The sequence below is a fragment of the Pleurodeles waltl genome, chromosome 10 (genome assembly GCF_031143425.1).
Source record: "Pleurodeles waltl isolate 20211129_DDA chromosome 10, aPleWal1.hap1.20221129, whole genome shotgun sequence".
In the NCBI taxonomy this organism is placed as follows: domain Eukaryota; kingdom Metazoa; phylum Chordata; class Amphibia; order Caudata; family Salamandridae; genus Pleurodeles; species Pleurodeles waltl.
Genome location: NC_090449.1, coordinates 829,913,996 through 829,936,454, shown reverse-complemented (window position 1 = coordinate 829,936,454; position 22,459 = coordinate 829,913,996). Strand labels below are relative to the sequence as shown.

Genomic DNA, 22,459 nt, shown 5'->3' with positions numbered 1-22,459 from the left:
TGGAGTACTTGTAGGGCTGGAGGGCTGTAAGTAGGATCTTTCAAACTTTCAAACAGTCGTCTGTATTCAGCATTACCAACGATAGTAGAAGGAACGTTGAGTTCTGCAGCGGCCTGTAGAAACTGGTCTCAGCCTCTAAGCAGTTTCTGGAGCAATAGGGTTTTGGGGTGTGTGAAACCTTTGACGAAGTCATACATATGAGACCCAACAATCGGCTGTCGTTTGTAGAGGTATTCACCCTGATCGTTCCACAAGGTTATATCTTTAGAAGCAGCCATTTTACTTCGTAACATTTGCACCGCACCTCTGTACCTCTGACTTATATTTAAAAAAAAATCTTCAACAAAAACGTCTGTGGGTGGTGGTGATGGGACCAGAAGATGTGGGGGCTGTTGAACCTGAGGCGCAGCGAGGGCTGGTGGTGGCGGTTCAAAGTCGGGGGTATATAGAGTCAGCGTGTTTTTTTCTGACTGCCATTGCTTGTAATAATAGAACCAAACAAAATATATTAGCGGAGCACAACAGTTTTTTCTAAAGTATTGGTAGTCAAACAGTCAAATGTGACTATATAATTAGTACACTGTATTTAAAAAATACAAAATCCACACAAAGCTTGTTATTTTACAGGAAAACCGCAACTGATTAAATCAGTTGCGGTTTTCCTGTAAAATAACAAGCTTTGTGTGGACAATACCAAGGTTAGTGTGGTACCAGATTTTGAATATAGGTAACACATATGGCCTACATTCTGGGAGTTTATGATTGGGTCTTTTCCCTTGTTTTTCTGGTATTTAGAGATTTGGATATCATTTGGAGATACAAGTGGTAAATGGAGAGATTAAGGTATTTTCCCTTCAATCAATTTTTGGGGACATGAAGGTTTCTTCATTATACTTAAAAATAGTGACTCACCATCACATTCATATTGAATATTATCCCTATCACTCATACTCACCACATTACTTATGTACTAATCTCAAATACTAAATTGGGATGTAGGTTCTCTGTGGCACGTTCTCTATTTTCAACACACTTTTGGTGAAAGTTGACTATCTGTGGTCCTTTCTTTAGTCTTTGAAGTTATTTTTTAGATTTTGTATTTTGTAAGTTAAGTTTTTTAAAGTTAATTTCTGTGTTCGGCTATGGACTTTTATTGTATCTATTTACATTATGTCTTTTATGATTGTTGGATTTCTATTGTAGGGGTTTAGTGTTGTATGTTATTTTCCATTGTCAACAATTTTGAATTAAATATTTTCATTATATAAAACTATGAGAACCTACATTGTTTGAGGTTAATAACAATACATGAGTATATATGAATTGTGGACAGTTCATCACAGTTTACTAATTATATAGTCACATTTGACTGTTTGACTACCAATACTTTAGAAAAAACTGTTGTGCTCCGCTAATATATTTTGTTTGATTCTATTGTTACGTTTTTTTCTCTGAAAAACCGGAAAGCACACCAGGGCAACGATGTGCATTAGTGTATGAGCACTACCGAATAGTATTTATACTTGGGTAAATCTGGAAATGTGCATTGATACTGTTGCTTGGTGTTGCCAAATTTGTCATTGCTTGTAATAATACAGAAAGTTTTAAAGAACTCTGGAGTAAAGATCAGCTTTGTCGTAATGTTTTAAATCAGTCTGGTTTAAAATGGTTTTAATTTCGGCTTCTAGGCGTAGTGTTTCATTTTTTCATATATCCCATGCGTCTCTTGTAGAAGGGCACAACTGTTCCAGCTGTTGGCGCGGTACCAAGTACATCTTTTTGGCATAATCCATTAGTTCCCGACTAGGAGGTTTGTAATTAAAGGAATCGCTATGCCTAGAAGCGCTCCTATAAAGCCACCCAACTGTTTTACAAGTTTTTTCTCAGAAACGAGGGAAGCCCTTTTGTTTCTAATTTTTTTTTTAAGGTTACGCTTCTTCTTCGGAACTGACTCTCTGTTATAGGGACATTGCCTTTTAGGGTGTTTAGGGCGATTTCTGAAATAGCTACTAAGTTGCCCGAAGCTGAGCAAAGGATGGCCTTTCTTTGTTGGGGGCTAGCTGTGACCAGCATTTTTAGGAGGGCTAAACGACATGGTCAGCACCTTATATTATAAGGCTTAGAGTGTAAGTGTCACAAAAGTCTTTTTAACAATTCTTTTTACACGATTTTAGGTTTGGTTTTAGGTATGTAAGCGACAGGGAGGTTGATGGGAAAATATCAGCACGTAGTCTGTAGTCTTCTAGAGTGTCGGGTTTCAAGTCTACCAGCAGGTAGCCGTGAAGTTTAGTGGTAGCATCGTTAAAGGCTTCCAAGAATAACTGGGTGTTTATGGGGTACGTCTGTTTAACGATGATAGATACCTGCTGTTTGTGACAGGGGTTTTTAAACAGGACAAGGTATGAGGCATTTAGAGCTATAGAAAGACTGCTCTTACCCTTGTAAAACAAGTTCTGCACAATGTAAGCTTAGTTTACGATGGTGTGACTATTGGGTAAAAGCTTTTTCTATTTCGGGATGGTCCCCACCCTCGCGCATAAGATCATCTACAATCACCATGTTTATAAGGTGTTTAGGTGTTTAGGTAACAAGGTATTGTCGTTGAGATTGTCAGGTATGCCTTGTATAAATTTAATGTGGGTGAACCTTAGGGATAGTTCCGTATAAAGATCTTGCCAGTATGAATAAAGCCATACAATATTGTGCGGGGTCTGGGATAAAACCCTTGAAGCGTTTTCTAACGACCTCTTTATAAAATAACTTTTACCACAATTTGAGGGGCTTGCTAAAGCGCAGACCAGGTGTTGCAATCTTGTGTCCAATGGCATGGGCACTGCAGGGGCCCCCGTAAGAGGGCCCCACGAAGAATTTCAGTGTCTGCTTTGCAGACACTGAAATTCGTGACGGGTGCAACTGCACCCGTCACACCTTCCCACTCCGCCGGCTCCATTCTGAGCCGGCGTCCTCGTGGGAAGGGTGTTTCCCGCTGGGCTGGCGGGCGGACTTTCGGCGGTCGCCCGCCAGCCCAGTGGGAAAGCCAGAATGACCGCCGCGGTCTTTTGACCGCGGAGCGGTCTTTCGGCGGGAACCGCTTGGCGGGCGGCGACCACCGTCCGCCGCGGTCAGAATCACCCCCTGTGTCCTTGCAACTTCACCTACTATGGCTGGGCTCTTGCAGGTTGTTCGGGGATAACCATGCTCTGGACTCTACCCTGAGGGCTTAAAAACCCCTGTTTGTGATGTTTTCTCCTAACCTTATGTTTTGAGGCATAGCAGAGGTCGTTGCATGTTTTATGGTGTTGATTTTGGGGGGTTTTACGCAGTTGTTGGGTGGCTCTTGTGGTTTTTTGATTTTGAGTGCTCGTAAGAATCGTAGAGCTTTAGTGAGTATATCCGGGGTTCTCTTTTTATATTTAGACCTGTGGACACTGGTATTATTAATTGCGGTTCTTACACTCCTTAGGCAACCCCTCACGCCTAGTCACGCCTGTATATTACTTATGTCTGCAGTGGCTGATTTACATGCTCGGACCACCTCCCTCCTACATAACGCCAACCTCTGGGTTAAAGCCCTCAGGCCGGCTCTGGAGAATGCGGTATCGCAACCCTTCTTCCCAAGTTTTAAAGTCTTCAGGCTCAATCTTAATTTGAGGTTTCTAACAGATTGGTGTATTTCTTTTATATAGGTGTCCACGACTCTAGTGCGGGTCAAAGCGCCGTGTTCTGGGTCATTACTTGAGGTGTTAGGTGTGGGGTTTATATTTCCCTAAGCCATATCAGCTGCAGTTTCTTTGTTAACAGCAATATCCGCTTTCTGAATGGGTGGACTGGGATGGGTCAAACAGGCAGGGCCCCAATGCGAAAACTCAGGTGTTTTCGGAGGACTGTTCCTCGCTAGACGGGGTTCCAAAACGTAGATTTTTGTGACCCGCTACCACCCGTACCACTATCAAGGTATGTTGAAGAGGGAGAAGACTGAGGAACGTATACAATTTATGGGGGACTGCTGGGATCGTACGCTCCCGGAGGTGTGATTGGGTACTTTAGATATGGGGAACTTAAATGGTCTTTGTAATAGCTTATGGCTTGCGTGCGTGCGTGGGACACGCAGGGGCTTGGATCGGGTGATTGCTAACCTTAAGATTGCTGCACCTCTGGGTCTATGCCAGAAGGCCCGTTGCGTTCAGTGGCTGCTATTGTTTCAGAATCCTCAACCCCACCGGCCAGTGCCCTGAGAAGCCCTATACAGGCAGCATAAGGGTCCTCTAAGGGGTGATCATTTTCAAACCTAGAGTCCAAAATAGTTATAGGAGTTTTTGGGACCAATTGTTTTGGTACACGTCTACATTAACCGTTTCAGCCGTAAAACACTTAGGCCCTCATTACAACCCTGGCGGTCGGTGATAAAGTGGCGGTAATACCGCCAATAGGTTGGAGGTAACTACCGCCAAATTATGACCATGGCGGTGAGAGCTCAGATAAACAGCCACTTTACCACACCGACCGCCAGGGCGGAAACAGCCACCACGGCGGTAGCCACCAACAGCCAGGCGGAAGTCAATGCTCCGCCCACTGTATTATCAGACAGAAAACGGCCACCTTTTCCGGGGTGGTACCAACGCCATCAAAAGCCTGGCGGAAACACTGCACAGAAGGGAAAGGACTCACCTTTGGAGACACAAGGAAGAACCACGCCGCCATGGAGCCCGAACTGCAAATATTTCCAATGATTTTCTACGTCCTGCTCCACCACGAACACCAACGACGGTGAAGACGACGACGGTGAGTACAGCCACCTAGCACACAGGGGAGGGGGAGTGGAAAAAGAGAGTGACACACGCATGCACAACACACACCCCTACCCCCAACACCACACACACAATCAGCTGAAGTAATAAAACATATTTACCCTGTACCCCTGAGGAATAACGCAAGCGCAACAGGAATGAGCAAAAGTGAGTGTAATAATAACAACACAGTAGAAATACGGAAATGCAGTGTAATGGTATATACATATGTACAGTTCAAGGGACACTGCCCGGTCCTCATTGTGCATGGGCCACAGGGCCACAGGCCCAAGGCCCCACTTGTCAACTGCACCAACACGGAGAGAACACTGCAGGGGCATCCTTTGGAAAATAGGCAGGCACCTCAGGGGGACGGGGAACGGGGGTCATCTCAGCCGGTAGCTGGAACAAGACCACTGGTTCTGGAGGGGGCAACATGCCCTGTGCTTGATCCTGGGGAGTGCAAGGCCACAATCTCTCAAGTGGGTGACTTGCCCACATGCTCTAGAGGGGGCAACATGACCTGTACTTGGTCCTGGGGAGTACAAGGCCACAGTCTCTCAAGTGGGTGACTTACCCACATGCCTTGGAGGGGGCAACATGCCCTGTTCTCTTGATCCTGGGGAGGCTGGGGTTGGTGGGTGTCTTCCCCATTGGTTCTGGAGGGGGCATTGAGCCTTGTGCTCTTGATCCTGGGGAGGCTGGAGTTGGTGGGTGTCTTACCCACTGGTTCTGGAGGGGGCATCGTGCCTTGTGCTCTTGATCCTGGGGAAGCTGGAGTTGGTGGGTGTCTTACCCACTGGTTCTGGAGGGGGCATTGTGACCTGTGTTTTTGATCCTGGGGAGGCCAGGGTTGGTGGGTGTCTTACCCACTGGTTCTGGAGAGGGCATAGTACCTTGTGCTTCTGATCCTGGGGTAGCTGGGGTTGGTGAGTGTCTTACCCACTGGTTCTGGAGGGGGCATTGTGTCCTGTGCTCTTGATCCTTGGGAGGCTGGGGTTGGTGGGTGTCTTACCCACTGGTTCTGGAGGCGGCATCGCGCCCTGTACTTCTGATCCTGGGGCGGCTGGGGTTGGTGGGTGTCTTACCCACTGTTTCTGGAGGGGGCATCGTGCCCTATGCTTCTGATCCTGGAGAAGCTGGGGTTGGTGGGTGTCTTACCCACTAGATTTGCAGGGGGCAGGCCGCACAGCAGCCCATAGAGGTGGGACTACATGCTGTCCGCCGGCGGTGATGGCGGCTCACTGGTTGTGGTGGTGCTGCTGCTGGTGATGGTGGGGAGAAGCTCCAGCCCATCCCCTGCAGCCTCGGATGGCTGCCCACTGGTGGCGGCGGAGCTGCTGGTGCTGCTGCTGTCGGTGGTGGGGGGAAGCTCCAGCCATCCCCTGCAGCCTCGGACAGCTGCACAATCATAGTTGGTGGTGGGGGCTCCGTCTGAGTCCCTGCACCAGGCCCCTTGTCCTTCCTGCCTTCTGTTGCTGGCTCCTTGCCCTTCTTGGCAGCAGCTGAGGCTGGCTCCTTGCCCTTCCTGGCAGTAGCTTGGGCACGCACCCTTTCCTTGAGGCTGCTTGGTGCAGGCTCCTTTAACCTCTGGACATGTGCCCTGGATCATTTCCCACAACAAGTGGGCGTGGAGACTACTGGGCCCATGGACTGCGTGGCTGAGGTGCTTACCTGGGTTTTTGCCACCCTGGCCAGATGTGAAGGACGGGGGGAGAGCAGTAGGGAAGAGGTCTGTGGTGGAGAGGAAGAGCTTCTTAGGGACATTGGGGCCAGGAAGAGGGAGAAGGTTTGGGAGTGGAGGAAGAGGGAGGGGTTGTAAGAAGTGTCTGTCTGCTGTGTTTGGGTGCAGGTGCATGGGCTGGATGCTGTTGTGAGGTGGATGGCTGTTGGGTGTCTGAGTGCTTGCACTTGCGTATCTTGGGGGGGCACAGAGGGAGAGGACACAGGGGACGTGTGCATGGATGTTGTGGAGGTGTCTGCCACTGAGGTGTGAATTCTGCTAGGTATGGTGGTGGTGCTGGTAGTGGATGAGGATGTAGTGCATGCAGGTGTGAGTGTAGACGGAACTGAGAGGAAGCTGGAGGATTAGGAGGAGGGGGAGACAGTGGAAATTGTGGATGTTGGTATGTCTGCATCTGGATGGTGTTTGTGTGAGTGCCTGTGGGATGATGTGTGGTGCTTGTGTTTGCCTGTGCCAGTCTTGTGTGTTGTCTTGTGTGCATGCTCTTCTGCCTGTGTGCTTGGGATAGGTTTAGGGGAATGGGACTGGGAAGAGGAAGTTGGAGGGTGGAAACAGGGACAATGGCCGCCATCAGAGAGGAGGCCAGAGCCTGGATTGATCTCTGTTGGGCCATTAAGCCAGTGTGAATGCCCTCTAGGAATGCATTATTCTGTTGCATCTGGGCTGCCAGCCCCTGGATGGCATTCACAATGGTTGACTGCCCTACAGAGATGGATCTCAGGAGGTCAATAGCCTCCTCACCCAGGGCAGCAGGGCTAACTGGGGCAGGGCCTGAGGTGCCTGGGGCGAAGGAGATGCCCACCCTCCTGGGTGAGCGGGCAACTTGACGAGGGGCTGCTGGGAAGGCGGTGCTGGTACCACCAGGGAGCTTCCATCAGAGGAGGTATCTGTGTCCGAACTGTCCCCTCCTATGTCCTCCGTGGTGCTCCCCTCACCCTCCATCCCTCTGGTGCCCTCACCGTCGGTGGACTCTGCCTCCTTGATCCTGTGGGATGCAGCTCTCTCCGGCGCCGGTGCCTCTGCTCCTCCGACAGATGATGCCAATGCACATAAGGACAGGGTGACAAATCAAAAAGGGGGGGAGAGACAGAGGATACACTGGGTCAGTGGCTGCACCAACACCACTGTTGGCGTACACACTACCGCCACACACAGGGAACAGCCCTACGCACTATGCATTGCACTACCAGTTATGATGCTAGCCACCAAGGCATGGGGAGGGACACATACCCGCCAAATGCATCACACCTGGGACCCACACAGCCCTGACCAGTTGTGGATGCCTATGAGCTAGGTAGCAGGATTATCACTTCAGAACCCTGGCCAACATGGGACCTACTCTGCAATGTCAGGCCTGGCCTAAGGGCACCCACTGACCCACATCCCCCACCCGGGTACCCCTCTACCATGTGTAAGTTATAATGATGAGCACTGTACTCACCCCCTTGTGGCTGTTGTGATGCCCTCAAGCGCCCATCACATTTCATTGTCATTATTTATATTATCTTTCGCACTGGCATGCTGTTATTTTCCACTGCTATGCCCACTCACTGTACCCTTTGGCAACTCATTTTGCTGATGTTGGTGCCCCACTATTGCTCCTGGTGTGATCACTGCAGCCAACTACAGATCTTTCCTATGTGAACATTACTGTACAGTTGAATTGCAATGTTTGAACCTGGTTATATGGATACATACTTAAAAAAGTTTGACATACTCCATACTTGCATTTTTTCAAAGGATGTTTATTGAAGTGCTAAGAAGAAGAGGGGCAAGTGTATTGGGATGGGGTGATGATGGAGGAAAGTCCAGGGTATTGTTCCATTCTAGTTGTAGCACAGGTGCATTGTCCAAGGGGACATAGGAAGGGGAGCAATGGCAGTTCAAGGTGGATAGGATGACAGAGTGGAACACAAGGGTGACAATCAGGAGGGTCTCATTTCCTGGCGGGGTTCTTGGCAATAGTCTCTGGCTTCTGCCTGGATCGCAGGGAAGGTTTACTGGGTGGTTCACCTTCTGCAGGGGAGGGGTGCTGGTGGCCTGTTGGTCCTGTGGTGGGGCCTCCTGTCTACTAGCAGCAGCGGAGGTGGAAGGTAGTTCAAATGTCTGGCTAATGGTAGGGACCCGCTGTTGTGGGAGTGCCTCCCTCATAATGTTGGCCATGTCTGCCAGCACCCCTTCTATGGGGACCAGGGTGGCGTTGGTGGCCTGCAAGTCCTCCCTGATCCCCTGGTACTGTCCGTCCTGGAGCCGCCTGTTCTCCTGCACGTTGTCCAGGATCTGGCCCAGCGTATCCTGGGAATATTGGTATGTTCTCAGGATCTCTGCAAGTGCCTCCTGGAGAGTCGGTTCCATGGGCCTATCCTCCTCTGAGAATCTGGGGTGTCTTTGTGGTGCCATGAGTGTTGTGTGAGTTGTGTAGGTGAGGGTGTGTAGGGTGATGTGTTGGGGTGTGTGATGTGGGGTGCGTGGGTGGTGTATAGGTCTAGGTGGTGTGTGGCTCTGGTTTTGTCTGTGGTCGTGGTGTCTGTCTCATGCCAATGCTTTGTAGTCGTAAAGGGTTGTGGGTAATGTGGGTGTGTGTTTTATAGTTGTGTGGGTGTGGTGTGTGTCTGGGTGTCAGGTGTGTGTTATTTAAATTGACCAATGTAGTGTCGTTTTGTATGTGTGTGTGTGTATTTTGAGCGTGGCAGTATGTACCGCCAATGGTTTACCGCCATTGAATGTCCACCGTGGTGATTCGCGGGTCATAATGTGATGGGCTTTGTTCTGTTTGGTGTAACGGTATGGGTTTTGATACCGCCAGTTTATCACTGACCTTTGGTGTAGCGGACTTGTGTCTGTGGCTGAATAGTGTTGGATTGGTGTGTGTGTGTGTCATAATATGGTGAACGGATATCCGCCGCGGCTGCGGTATGTTGGCGGCAGTCAGCATGGCAGTAAGTGGGATTTACCGCCAATGTCATAATGAGGGCCTTAGACCTCTGTGGACTACGGAGTCCTGTAAGAGGTGTAACTATGGGCCAGATGTAAGTAGAAAGCAAATTGCGAGTTGCAATTTGCAGGTCCTTCCGACTCGCAAATTGCAGCTCGCAATTTGCTATGCAGAAAGGTGTCTCAGACACCTTCTGCGACTCGCCAAGGGGTCGCAAAGACCCACCTCATTAATATTAATGAGGTGGGTCGCAGTTTGCGACCCCATAGCGAGTCTGGGCACTCACGGGGATGGTGGCCTGCTGGAGACAGCAGACCACCATGTCTGTGACTGCTTTTAAATAAAGCAGTTTTTTTTTTCTATCTGCAGCCCGTTTTCCCTAAAGGAAAACAAGCTGCACTTAGAAAAAAATACCGAAACCTTTTGTTTCGGTTTTTTTCAGAGCAGGCAGTGGTCCATAGGACCACTGCCTGCTCTGAAAAAATACTTTTGTGATCATTCACAAAGGGGAAGGGGTCCCATCGGGACCCCTTCCCGTTTGCGAATGAGTTACCATCCACTTCAAGTGGATGGTAACTGCGAGTTGATTTGCGACCCGCGGTGCGAGTCGCAAATAGGAAGGGAGCACCCCTTCCTATTTGGAAGTCGGAAACACATTTTGCGAGTCGGTTCCGACTCGCAAAATGTGTTTCTGCATCGCGCGCAGGCATTAGCGCCTCGCAAACGGCGTTTTTCGCAGTTTGCGAGGCGCTAATGCCTTGCTACATCTGGCCCTTTGTTTTTAACTGAGAGATCTAGAGGAACCGTTTGTAGCTTAGGGACCAGTTGCTTCTTCTTACGATTCTTTAAGTAAAGACGGTTTATTTTATGCTTGTTGCACTGCAGTTTTAAACAGTACTTGATGTTGTGTGTCTGCGGGTGTAACGGCTCCATCGTCTGTGTGTTCCAACCCTTGCAGAAATGTACGTTCAGTAGAGGAGTTCGATGTACCGGTGGCGGTGTTTATTTGTAAAGTGGTGCAGTGGTTAAGGGCTGTACCTGGTCTTTGACGATTATATGTAGACCCTGGTCGTTGTTTGTCCTGACACCCTGCGCCGATCTCTACGGCTGTTGACGACATTGTGTTTTGTAACACTCCTGCAACGTCCTTTAAAGGCAACACGGAACACCTGATCTTATGGCAGACACCTTCTGAGATTTTTTGTAATGGTTCTACGATGAGATAAAAAAATAAAATACATTTTAGGTTCTGCTAGAACCGCTATATCCTAGAGGGAAAAAAACAGTAGATAGAGAGAAAGAGAGAGAGAGAGTGAGAGAGAAAGAGGTTAGGATTCTCTAGGCTCTACATTTTCAAAACCTGATGTGCTTCCGCGGTTGGGGCCTTTCTTTATAAGTGTTCCATGTTTAGGCGCTGTAGACTTCCTTTTCTGGCCTGCCTATTTAATGCTGTCTTCCACATTTTGCGCTGATGGCGCGCCGCTCCTGCGCACCACCAGGGGCTCTGTACAGAAGAGGAAAAAAAATAAATGTCACACTTACAATATAAACCCGTGACTATTATCGTTCTCTGAGGCATCGGATAATTTTATTTACCCGTAAGAGCTGTATCTTGTTGCGCTGAAGACTTTACGACTTGAGCCTCTAGGATCCGCTGTAGAGCTTTGACAGCCATCTGTACTTCGGCATCATATCCTATATAAAGAAAGAAAAGTATCAGAAAACAATGTTAGAAAAAAAGCAAAATAGATAATAAGGGTAAGTCGTTGACACGGCTCTCTAACTATAAAACTATAGGTAGCTGCACCTTGCTGAAAGGCATCCATTTTCTCACGAGTCGACGTTTGCTCTTGGGGATCCTACGTACAAAAAGAGACATACTTGATTTTAGACTGCCATTCATATTAATGGTTCTGTCATAACACATTAATAAATATACTATAAGTCTGTAAAAGCGTTTACTCTAATAATTACATACACGATTAAGCAAGCTTACTCAGGATGTTAGCTAATAAGTACACTATTGTCCCCTTACATTGTTCTGAAGGTACAATACACAAAGGCTCTTGTTCACATTTCTCAAAAACCATACACTCTTTATTTTAAAAAAAGTCCACAGGGCGGCACTGCTGCGCAACATAATATCTTGGAATCTGTCCATAAAGCATTTTTTATATAGTTCCAAGGCCTCCACAGCCTTATTTTACTTATATTACAATACCGCCGATAGTCCTTATAATGTCATATAATTACAGTAAGTATTAAAAGTATAAAACACAAAACAATTTAAATCAGAGTTCATTGTAAATATACATGTACAATAGTTTTGCGGCTCAGCGACCCTTGTTATTAACTTAACAGACCGGCTCTCAGAGGTCCCGTGGTCTCTGAGAGCCTGTGTGTTAGGATAATAACAGGGGTCGCCGAGCCACACGCGCTCTGCGACCCCCACCATTAACTAACAATACCTGCTCTCAGCCTTCGGCCCCTGAGAGCAGGTATAGTTATTTAATACCGAAAAGTGGCGAGCATCACGCGCTCGCCACCCAGTGCTAAATTTGTAAATAAAAACTGTGTCGGTGTCCAAAACAGTCCTCTTAAACACAGTGCTGCTGCACTTAGATGCTGGGGAACACGGAATTCTGAGGCATCGTAATCCTGAAGCCATCTTGGGTCTCTTTGTTACATTTAAAGCCACTCCCTGACCCTTCAGCTCACTCTACAGTTTGCTGCTTTCTCCCATTGTGGTGCTTTTATCGTTTTTTCTTTTCCACCATCTTTCCCAAATGTGTCTTTTGCGCACAGCAAATGCTTGAGGCAGAGGAATAAGCACCAACCCTCAAAAAAATAAGTGCAGGTGCTCAGCATTGGAAACAACAAGCACAAATTAAGCAATGTCACCCTCCATCACGTGACTTTGCATGCATGTTCTTGGGGGTAAGGGGTGGGGGGGGGCCCAGGGCTAATAGCCTGTGGACCCGTGCAACAGCCTTTTTGGCACTCCCTACCCCACCCAAAAAAAACATTGTAAACCCCCCCCCCCTCAACATCTTGCCCGAGTCTTCATTTCACATACATTAATATCATTTTTAAAGCGTTTGGAAAGGCTGGCTTTACCTATCCACTCTGCTAGCTACATAAAATATAGTTCTGTTCTTTGCAGCAGGCATATGAATCCTCTGCTCTACTTTATGGAGAGTCAAAACTACAGCTCTGCAGTAGGCACATTAATTATAAGAGGTATCTTGACAATTTTTATTATTTCCTAGAAGGCTGCATGCACAAGGAACTTTTAAGCATGTGCTTTTAAATAGTAAGCTTCCTCAGTTAACCCCTCGCATCGCCCCATAGGCTACAACTGTCCCTTGGGGTGATGGGAGTTGGGGTGCCCCAAAGCGCTCAAAAAGCTGGCCACCCTTATACCCCACCTTTAAGGTAATGGCCACTTGGGATAGATGCACATAGTTCTGTGCGCTCACCGCCGTGAGCCTAGCCCCTTGGGCTACTGAGGGTGCAAGTGTTTGTAATGGGCACCCCTTGCCCATTTTATCATAATTAAAACACACTTTGCATACTTCATAAATATAATATAATAATAATAATAAATGCATTTAAAAGAAAACATGGCTTTAGATAGTAGTATTCAAAGTACATGGCACAAATGCTCTGTGTGTCCTAGAAAAAGGGGCTAGAAACAAAAGCAAGTTGGAATTACACTACAAAAAATATACAAACAGGCAATAATTATTTATCTTCAGTAGAAGCTGGATTGCATTACCAGTTTGCGCTCTGCCTTTCATATGTTCCTCCTTAATGTTCTGGGGTAGCCCTGCTCTCCGCAAGCTTCAATTTGCTGCTCACAAAAACAGTCTTGTGAGATGCCTGTATGTATGATACCTATCCGGGGCTTTTATACTTGCTACGCCATGCTATTTATGCATAGGCATTGTGAAGGGGTGGGCTCTGAAACATATTATGTTTTATGGTTATGTTAGAATTTCATAACACGTCACCTGGGGGCTATCTCTTTCTGCGTGGACATCTGCTAAGCATGTATGGGTCACTCTGACTTGCAAAATCATAGGCTGAAAGTTAATTGCTTTACGTAAGCAGTAACAAGAAGGCCTGATAAGATAATAGGTGTGGTGGGCAGAAGCTCCTCCAGAAACTATGTAACACTCTATAGGCCTCACTTATCTTCCCCTTGCACACAGCTACCCTCCTTAGGTAACTATGACCTGTGTTTTTAAAGGTCATACTCTGTGTCCATATACACCATACTTGGCCCTTTCTGTGTCTGTGGGCTTCAAAATTATTATTCTTTTTATAAAAAAGGTCACCATCGTACATTCCCTCTAAGTTATGCAAGACTCTGAGGAGGGTGGTTGGTGGCTCTGTAGTTGCACGGCACCTCCCTCTGAGGAGCCACACTGCAGCCCAACCAACCTGTCAGCATGAACATACCCAGACTTGTCCTCTTAGGTGCAGAAACACTGCTCACACCTGCATGGCCGCCATTTTACACAACACATACACCTAGACACTAGGGACAGCAACAGGGCACGTGACTAACACGTCATCATACCATGTCACAACACACGTGACACACCTACACATACGTCAGTTCCAGGCCGGGCTCCCAGGGGTCACTGGAAATCCTGATAACAGATGTGACGTAATTTCCAGGGCAGGACAACTGTCACTTTTTGAATGAGGAAGAAAGGTATCCCCGTATACTACTAACATTATATGCAGCATAAACAGTAGAAATAAACAACAACAACACAGTAAATAGCACATTTTCATCTATTTTATGAAAAAAGAAAAACACAAAATGAGAGAGAGGAATCATTAACGCTGTGCAACTTTTAATAGCTACGTTTCTTCAGCTGTCAGTGCAACCAGGCCAAGACCAAGTAAATTAGTTTTTACGCTGTACTTGTGATAACTTAAACACACAAAACTTAACATTAATCTTTATTATTAAGCCTGCTCTAACGTTTTGAAAAATGTGAACGAAAAAGTGTACAGGGTTAAGAAGAAAATATGATTAATTTTCAAATCCTTATTAAAAATAACAATAACATGGTGTTATAATCATTTTATGTGCTCTTATTTTTATTTTGTTATGATTTTTTTTTTTTATCTTATTTGAAACTGTGTTTTTTCTGGTTTAGCCTACAAATGAGCAAATATTTCTTGTAAAAATAGTAATGTCAAAACATTCCTGGTGATATCAAATGTCATGTCATCTGAAGTCTAATTAATGTAATTTATAATACCACCTGTCATATAATTGTTGGTCTCATTAGTGATATAACTGTTCATCTGAATTGTGATATTTTCTGTAAGAGCTTCTCAGAGGTGATGAGCAGTGCACGTTGTTAATAGCGATGACTGAGTAGGTCCCCATCACAGGAGAGTTTAATTTTTGTTTAGGTTTTCTATTCGACAATTACAGCTCTTTAACTGAAGGTTTGAAGAATTTGTATTTCTTATTATTTATAACTGAACTTACATGTGGTAGGGCTTTCAGCTTTGCCCAGTGGACCCTATATACCATGTCCTCTGGCACTCATTGCCTGTATGGGATGGCTCTGGCCATGCCATGGATGTTGAGTAGAGGTCACTACCTCTGTTGGTACCCTCTTTCTCGTGTACACCCAAGAAACAGCATTACGCCATTCAGAGATGACTCTGCATGTGTTTTTGTGTTTTGGTCAGGCCCTGGTGCCCAGTCCTACACCTCCATAGCCTGCAGAGCACAGCGTTATGCCTTATCCAACAGGCTCTGGGAGCAGGATTTAGCCTTGGCCATGTCTTGTCCCAGTAATTTGGTCCCATTGCCCTTAAGTGTAGCATGTGGCATGCCTAGCAAGCCGTGGGCAAAGGGCATTGCCTGTGGCCACTCCCTGCACCATTTGTTTCTGCCTCTAAATTTGCAGGGTCTGGACTTTGAGCTTACACTTTGGGCTTAGTTCATACCCTCTGGTTAATTGAATACATGTGTGATAAAGAGTACTTCCGGTTTTTAGTGCTTTGTATGCATTCAAGACACCGCCGCCAGCCAAACGGGAACCGCCACTTGGCCGCTCCGTGGTCAAACCGCGGAGGCCATTCTGGCTTTCCCGCTGGGCCGGCGGGCGCCCGCCAAAGGAGCGCCCGCCGGCCCAGCGGGAAAGGCCCTGCAACAATGAAGCCGGCTCCGAATGGAGCCGGCGGAGTTGCAGGGGTGCGACGGGTGCAGTTGCACCCGTCGCGATTTTCACTGTCTGCAATGCAGACAGTGAAAATCTTTCTGGGGCCCTGTTAGGGGGCCCCTGCACTGCCCATGCCACTGGCATGGGCAGTGCAGGGACCCCCAGGGGCCCCACGACACCCGTTCCCGCCATACCGCCAGAAACAGGCTGGCGGGAAGGGGGTCGGAATCCCCATGGCGGCGCTGCAAGCAGCGCCGCCATGGAGGATTCTCCCAGCCGGGGGTAATCCGGTGGGAAACCGCCGGACCCGGCTGGGCGACCGCGGCTTCACAGCCGCAGTCTGAATACAAAAGGAAGCACCGCCAGCCTGTTGGCGGTGCTTCCGTGGTCGTCGACCCTGGCGGTCAATGACCGCCAGGGTCAGAATGACCCCCTGTATGCCTTGTACAGGTCTAGAGAGTGCCCTTTACCTTGTATACATTTGGTTTCAATAATGTGTATAGCATTAAGAAAAAACATATTTTTCCAGTCAAATTTCATTGCATGTGAAAGTAAGCAGTAGACCAATTTATATTATTTTCTTTTCCATGATCGTTGAATTTACCCAGGCACAGCCTTATTATACCTGCACCTGTACAACAACACAGGGGACCAGATTTACCTCCAGCGATGCTTGGATTATGCAAAAAGAATTCTTCGTAACCTGAATGGGCGTCGAGTGACTTTCCTTTGTGGTGATGCTGGTCCACTGGCTGTAGGGGCAGTGGTACACCACAAATTACAGAATGAAAAGGAGTCTAAGGATTGCATTACGAAGTAAGCACTTGTATCTATTTCGATTCTAAGAAATGAATAATGGCATAGTTTGTGAAATGAAATGTTTTCCCAATATACATATGTGTTTTTTAAATGAGGTTTTGGAAATGTACAGATAATTTAAGACACTTACAGTCTTGCTGCTGGATGTTCTATAAGCAAGTTGATCGTTTCTACCTTTTTCTATAGATGCAAAGCAATCAAATACTCCCACGCTGTAAAAAGGGACTTGGTATGGCTCTACTCGCCCATTCGCTACAGCAAGTCACATTTCATGAGGTTGAGGCATAATTAGGACCTACTCACCTGTTCTGGCGAGTTGACAAATAGCAGGTGTTGAGTTCAGTCAGAAAGAGAAAGACCAATAAAGATGCCTTTAAACCTTGTTTTTATCTTGTCACATTTGCTCTGTGTTCAGAGTCAGAAGTCAATTAACAATTACATTTCCTTCAGTAACTGCAGAATTCCAGGATTTTGTAAAGTGAACTGTCTGACCTGCTGTACAGAGTGGGAAATGAAAGGCTGTAGGGTATCAGGTTTTTCCCACCACACATTTAAATAGATAGTAAGTCGAATGTACAGACCTTTCAAAATATATTTCAGTAGTTATGAAAGACCATTTTTGTACTTCTGTTTGGTGAAACAAATATTTAATAGGATGGAAAACAAATCAGAACACTTTACTTGGTGATGTGCAAATGGTAAGTATGTTTTCTGAAATCCAATTTTCACAGATTATTGTTAATACACTAAATAGTTTTATCAATAAAGGTGCAAGGTAGTGGGAAGGTTTTTGGCCATTTCTTGGTAATTTACTGTCTGTAAATGACAGTGTACTACCACAGCATGCTTTAGTAATATATTTATTAAAAGTGAGTGTTTAAACATGAACTGAGAAATGCTCCTTCTTCTGCCCTCATTGCTTTGCTAATAGTATGCTGAGATTCATGTCAGGGATCATGTGTACCCTATACGTGGGATAAGTTCTTATTACACATGGATCAAATGTGTTGGTTTGTACAGCAGAAATGCTGAGCTCACATATGTGAGAATGAAGAAGAAGGTGACTCTGTAAAATAAAATATTTGCCAATGATCACACAGTTTGACACCAGTTTGCGGGTCAATTACATTACGGTTAGGTCAAGTAAATAATTCAAGTTACTTGACCTGCAGGGCTAGTAACATTTTTATGATTTTTCTAGGCCTGTGGCTAATGGCTCATTTTTTCCCTATTGCATTTGAGGTTCCTTATATTAATGGCATCACACCACCCTCTGAACTTTTCATGCTGCCACAGAGTGCTGTATTCCTAATTAAACTGTCACCTGCCCTCTTTTTAGACCTGGTCTCCAGTCAGCTTTTGAATTACACAGTGTCATCTAATCAAAACAATTTATAAGTAATTAAGAAACACATATGTATATACATAGAAAACAGGTCTTTGAGTTAGCCCACTTTATCCTTTGGTTCTCTTGCACTGTGAGGAACTGCATTCTCTTGCACAGTAAAGAACAACATTCATCCGGTCACATGTGCACTTCCATTAAAAAGAAAAGCACATTAGCTCCAGGACTGGAGGGCCAATACTGTGATTGTTATTTTTTACCCACAGCCAAACCTATTAGCTTTGGCAATTCTTCTTTTTACCATGCTTTGGAGGATGCCAGAATATATTCTGTAAATGTTGACTTGCAGAGAATGTGTTCCTTGTCTTTGTCTTTTCATTAGACTCACTCACTAAAATAATAGGTATGCTTTATACTCATGTGAGGTCATATCAAAGTGATGGATATAATAGGAGAGTGGAAAGGCACGAACAACAGAGAGGGTATGAGGGAGGAGCACTTTGATTAGAATGATTTTCCACAAAAATCAACATTTTATGGAGGAAGATGGAGAAGAAGACAGGCTGCAAGGGATGGTGAGAGCAGAAGACGTTGGACTGTATAAACCAAGGCAAATATTGTAAGGAATCAGGGCCCAAAGAAAGTTAAGAATAGTACACTGTTAGGAAATCCAGGGGAGAGCTAGATACCATGTCTAACAAGCACTTGCAGTACAATAGGTCTTGCATTTGCTTGAGTTAGAGCTACTGGTGTTGTAAGTTGATAACCGGACCGAATTTCAAATAGGTTTTGTACAGAGGGTAGTCCCGCTATATAAAACTTGAAAAACAAAACAAACAATGACAAGTAACTGTTAGTTACTTGTCATTGTTTGTTTTGTTTTTCAGTCGCGCTCATAGTGCTTTCAAGTGTTATACAGCGGTGACTCGATCAGTGACTTTAAATAATCTTTCCAGTCCGCCCCACATGGAACACTTTCTGATTGTGCTATCCTTTAAGCAAGTACGACTTTGCATTCTGGGAATTGTAGTTTCATAGTGCCTATTCGACTTGCGAGCTTATGTTCTAAGCACTGTTGCATTAAAAGTCGTGGTTGAGAAAGGGAGCGATACATGACATCTGGGCACTTGCTCGTGTATCTTTGCTTCAGAATCCTCCTAAGTAAAATAAAAACGTTTTTCCATCGTGGAAAACTGATGAAAGCTGATTATAGGGAATGCACTATTTGGAATTGTTCATGAAAAGTATTTGTGGGGCACAGAGAAATGTGAAACTAAGCAGGCATAAAGCTTGAAAGCGCCATGATCATGACTGACAAACAAAAAACAAACAATGACAAGTAATAGTTACTTATCATTGTTTTGTTTTTCAGTCATGCTTTCAAGTTTTATACAGCCGTAACTCGATCGGCAGTCCCGCTGTATAAAACATGAAAGCACCATATAGGCAAGAAACAAACAAAAAATCGTCAGTCGAAACAACAGAAAAACTATCCAGACGTAATTAAAGTGTACTTGGCCGGTGCTTCTCAGACAAGAACAGGAAGTGATGTATAGGCAGCCAAACCACTTACGAGACAGCAAAACAAGAGCAATACTGCCTTCAACCTATGGTAAGTGGCACGCAGTGGCAGGCAGGAGCAAAGTCCTTTACTCATTCCAACATGTCTTGCAGACAGAGGCTTACACCAAACAACTAACGTGCAGGTGAACATACAGTCCCACACAACACATTTACAGACATGCATAGAGGGACAGAGTAACAGACAGACAGAAAGAGAGCTGTCAGAAGTATACATAATCGTTTTATTTCTATAACTCTTTGACAGATTCAGATTGGAGGTAGAGGAAAGATTTGTGGCAATGCCCAATAAATCCTTGACCTTTCTTAGGAGAAATCGTATCTATGTAAAGGAAGGGATATTTAAGTTTCCATGCCCATTTAATCATTTTAAACTTTGCAATCACCCTTTGTTGGTACCAATGCAGTGCTTTTTGCATGCCAAATCCATGTTTGGCCTTTTTGCTGTAATCATACATATGTTGCACACTAATTAATGGATAGCTAGTCTTAGATTTTCCAGCACAATATTAATTTGAGCAAATGAATACTACAAATCCTCACTGAGGTTAACTGAAATCTTGTGGTCAAAACTTGGTGACCAATGTACGTGGAGCAAAGTAGCCATGTATTTACTTATTAACCTATTCCTGATTTCATATAAATTAAATGTGATTTGACATTTCACAAGATGAAAAGATTAAGTAAATGCACCATTCATTTGCTTGAGTTCTTTTACTTACGATGTTTTATTTACACATTTTTACCTTCACACAGATTTAGCAACAAAATGGAAAATAACAGTGCCACTGCCAAAGTTCCTTTTTAATTTATTTTACCGTAATGAGTATCGGTAACTGCTTATTGGTATTGTTGGCAGTTGCTCGCATGCAGTAAATCACTGAATTACAAGCAGGGGTGTAATACACACAGCTGCTTTAGAAATCAGACAATTGCCATCTGCCTACATGCATACATTTGACTTTTTTTGTCCGGTTAACAAAACATTTTTTCTGATCTTAACTAAGAAAGATTGGAAAAAATAATTTGCCTATGTGCAAAATGGAATGTAGGTGTCCAGTGGGGCGGGGGATAAAGTAGAAAATGATCTTTCCAAACAATAAAAATATCTTTTTACGAGACTAATGGCAAATACACCGTATAGGAAGCTGTAAAGGTCAACATAAAAAAGATATTCGATGGCTTGGTTTCTCTCACATGGTGTATGCCATTCATCATTTTGATTAAATAGTTCTGGCAAAATCTTTTCTCAGCGTTCGTATACCATGAATTTGTTATTCTGGGAAATCACATACTCAGATCCCATCAAATATGTCATTTGCGAAAGGGTTTACTCTTGCAAATACATATTGCTTATGACAGTCTTGTCCTAATACAGGGCTGTCTTAGGGAAAGGCACAAAACAGACAGAGGCCAGAGATATCCACAGTTTGTACTTCCAACTGTGTATGCCAGCACTCATGAAATGCATGAGCAGCTAAGTACAACATTGCATTCCCACAGTGCTTAAGTTGTCTTCCTCCTCTCTCTGTCTTCTGGCTTGCCCTCTCTTATACTATGCCAAACCCTGATAATTCTAAATATGTAGGGTTCTGCTTTTTTGGCACAATCTCTCACTTGATGACAGGCCCTAATTTTAGGACCCGTGGGCTCAGAATCTGTGGATGGATACATTTGAAAGTAATTTGTCCTAGTGTTGATTCATGACTCAAGCCGGTGGTGCTGCATCTACCAGTTGTATACTAAAGATTTTATAGATATGCAGTTCTTATTTGTTTAAGCCTATGATAAGTACTACTGCCCTGTGAGACACCCCTGAGATTTTTCATGAGGCATGAGAAGATTAAAAATAAGGTTTTAGCCAAGCATTTTAACACTTTGAGAGGTATACCATGTTCAAGTCCAGTGCCTTATATGTTAAACATTTGTCTAGCAGCCTCAGATTGTACCTGCACCCTCACATAACAATTCAGGTGACACGCTGGCTACTGTTTTATGTCCCCTACGAGTCTGCCTACTCAGGTCACGTTTAAGTTGAATGGACAGGTACACCTTGTGCTCAAGATCCACTATCACACCACACAAATGGCCCTGAAAGTCTTGGATTCTGGGAATGGTGCCTACTTAAACAAAATGGCACTGAGGAGATTGTGCCAGTAAGTACATTTTTTATTTAATCTTGAATACACCCTTTCGGGGCAAACATGATTTATCTAATTATTATTTATGGGTTTTTTTCTGGATTGATTGTGATTTACATTGTTCCTTGTCTTTTGCATAGGCTTCTACAGCTCCACAAGTCGGTAGTGAACCCAGATGGTGATCTTCCAGATGAGTTGCTGTATGGCAGAGCAGGGTATCTGTATGCTTTGCTGTACTTAAATACCGAAATTAGCCCAGATACTGTACCCCAGGAAACTATTAAAGAGGTCAGGAACTTTTCTTCTTCTAAAACTGTAGTATAACTTGAAGTATCAACATTTAAAATGTGAAATACATCTGTTAAATAGATTCTTATACTTGATAAAATTTAACTGTTATGAAGTATATGTTCAATCAAGGACATTGTGAAGAATGCACTCCTGTACAGAGCCTTTGAATTACTGACTACATTCCTTAATTTGAGTCAGGCGGAGGGGTGTCTTCTAGCTTGAAACTGCTTTGCCTGATTCCAAGTGAGTCAGGACTTCTGAACACAAAGCTTCAGGATCTGCAAAGAAGGGCCAGGTAACCTCAGGTCTGTAAACACTAGATCCAAGTGTAATAGCTGAAACTTCACAAGCAGTAAAAGCTGACTGGGCTTGTGACTGACGTCTGCTGAGGGCAGTGACTACTTGCAGGGAGCACAACCTGAAACCTGCCTGTCCCCTGAAACACAACAGCAGAGCTGTCTGTGCTCCCCCATCCTTGCTGCCACTTCTGTGCCCTGCATCCACCATCTTAAGCAGCAAAAGCTCTGGACCACATGAGAGCTCAGGGATGACAGGTGCACCTGTACCCCACCCCTATTCCACCTAAAATATGGCCGCTGGCCGTATCAGAAGCCCC

The 22,459-nt window shown here is 45.0% G+C and overlaps 1 protein-coding gene across 2 annotated transcripts in view; it reads left to right on the top strand.

Annotated features, from left to right (window-relative positions):
* LANCL2 (LanC like glutathione S-transferase 2) overlaps positions 1-22,459 on the top strand; it is a 233,752-nt gene that overhangs the window by 46,202 nt on the left and 165,091 nt on the right. For both annotated transcript variants that reach the window (XM_069211503.1, XM_069211502.1), the window contains exons 3-4: positions 16,275-16,482; positions 21,693-21,840. In XM_069211503.1, coding sequence (XP_069067604.1) covers positions 16,275-16,482; positions 21,693-21,840 — 356 coding nt within the window. The remainder of the gene's footprint in view (positions 1-16,274; positions 16,483-21,692; positions 21,841-22,459) is intronic.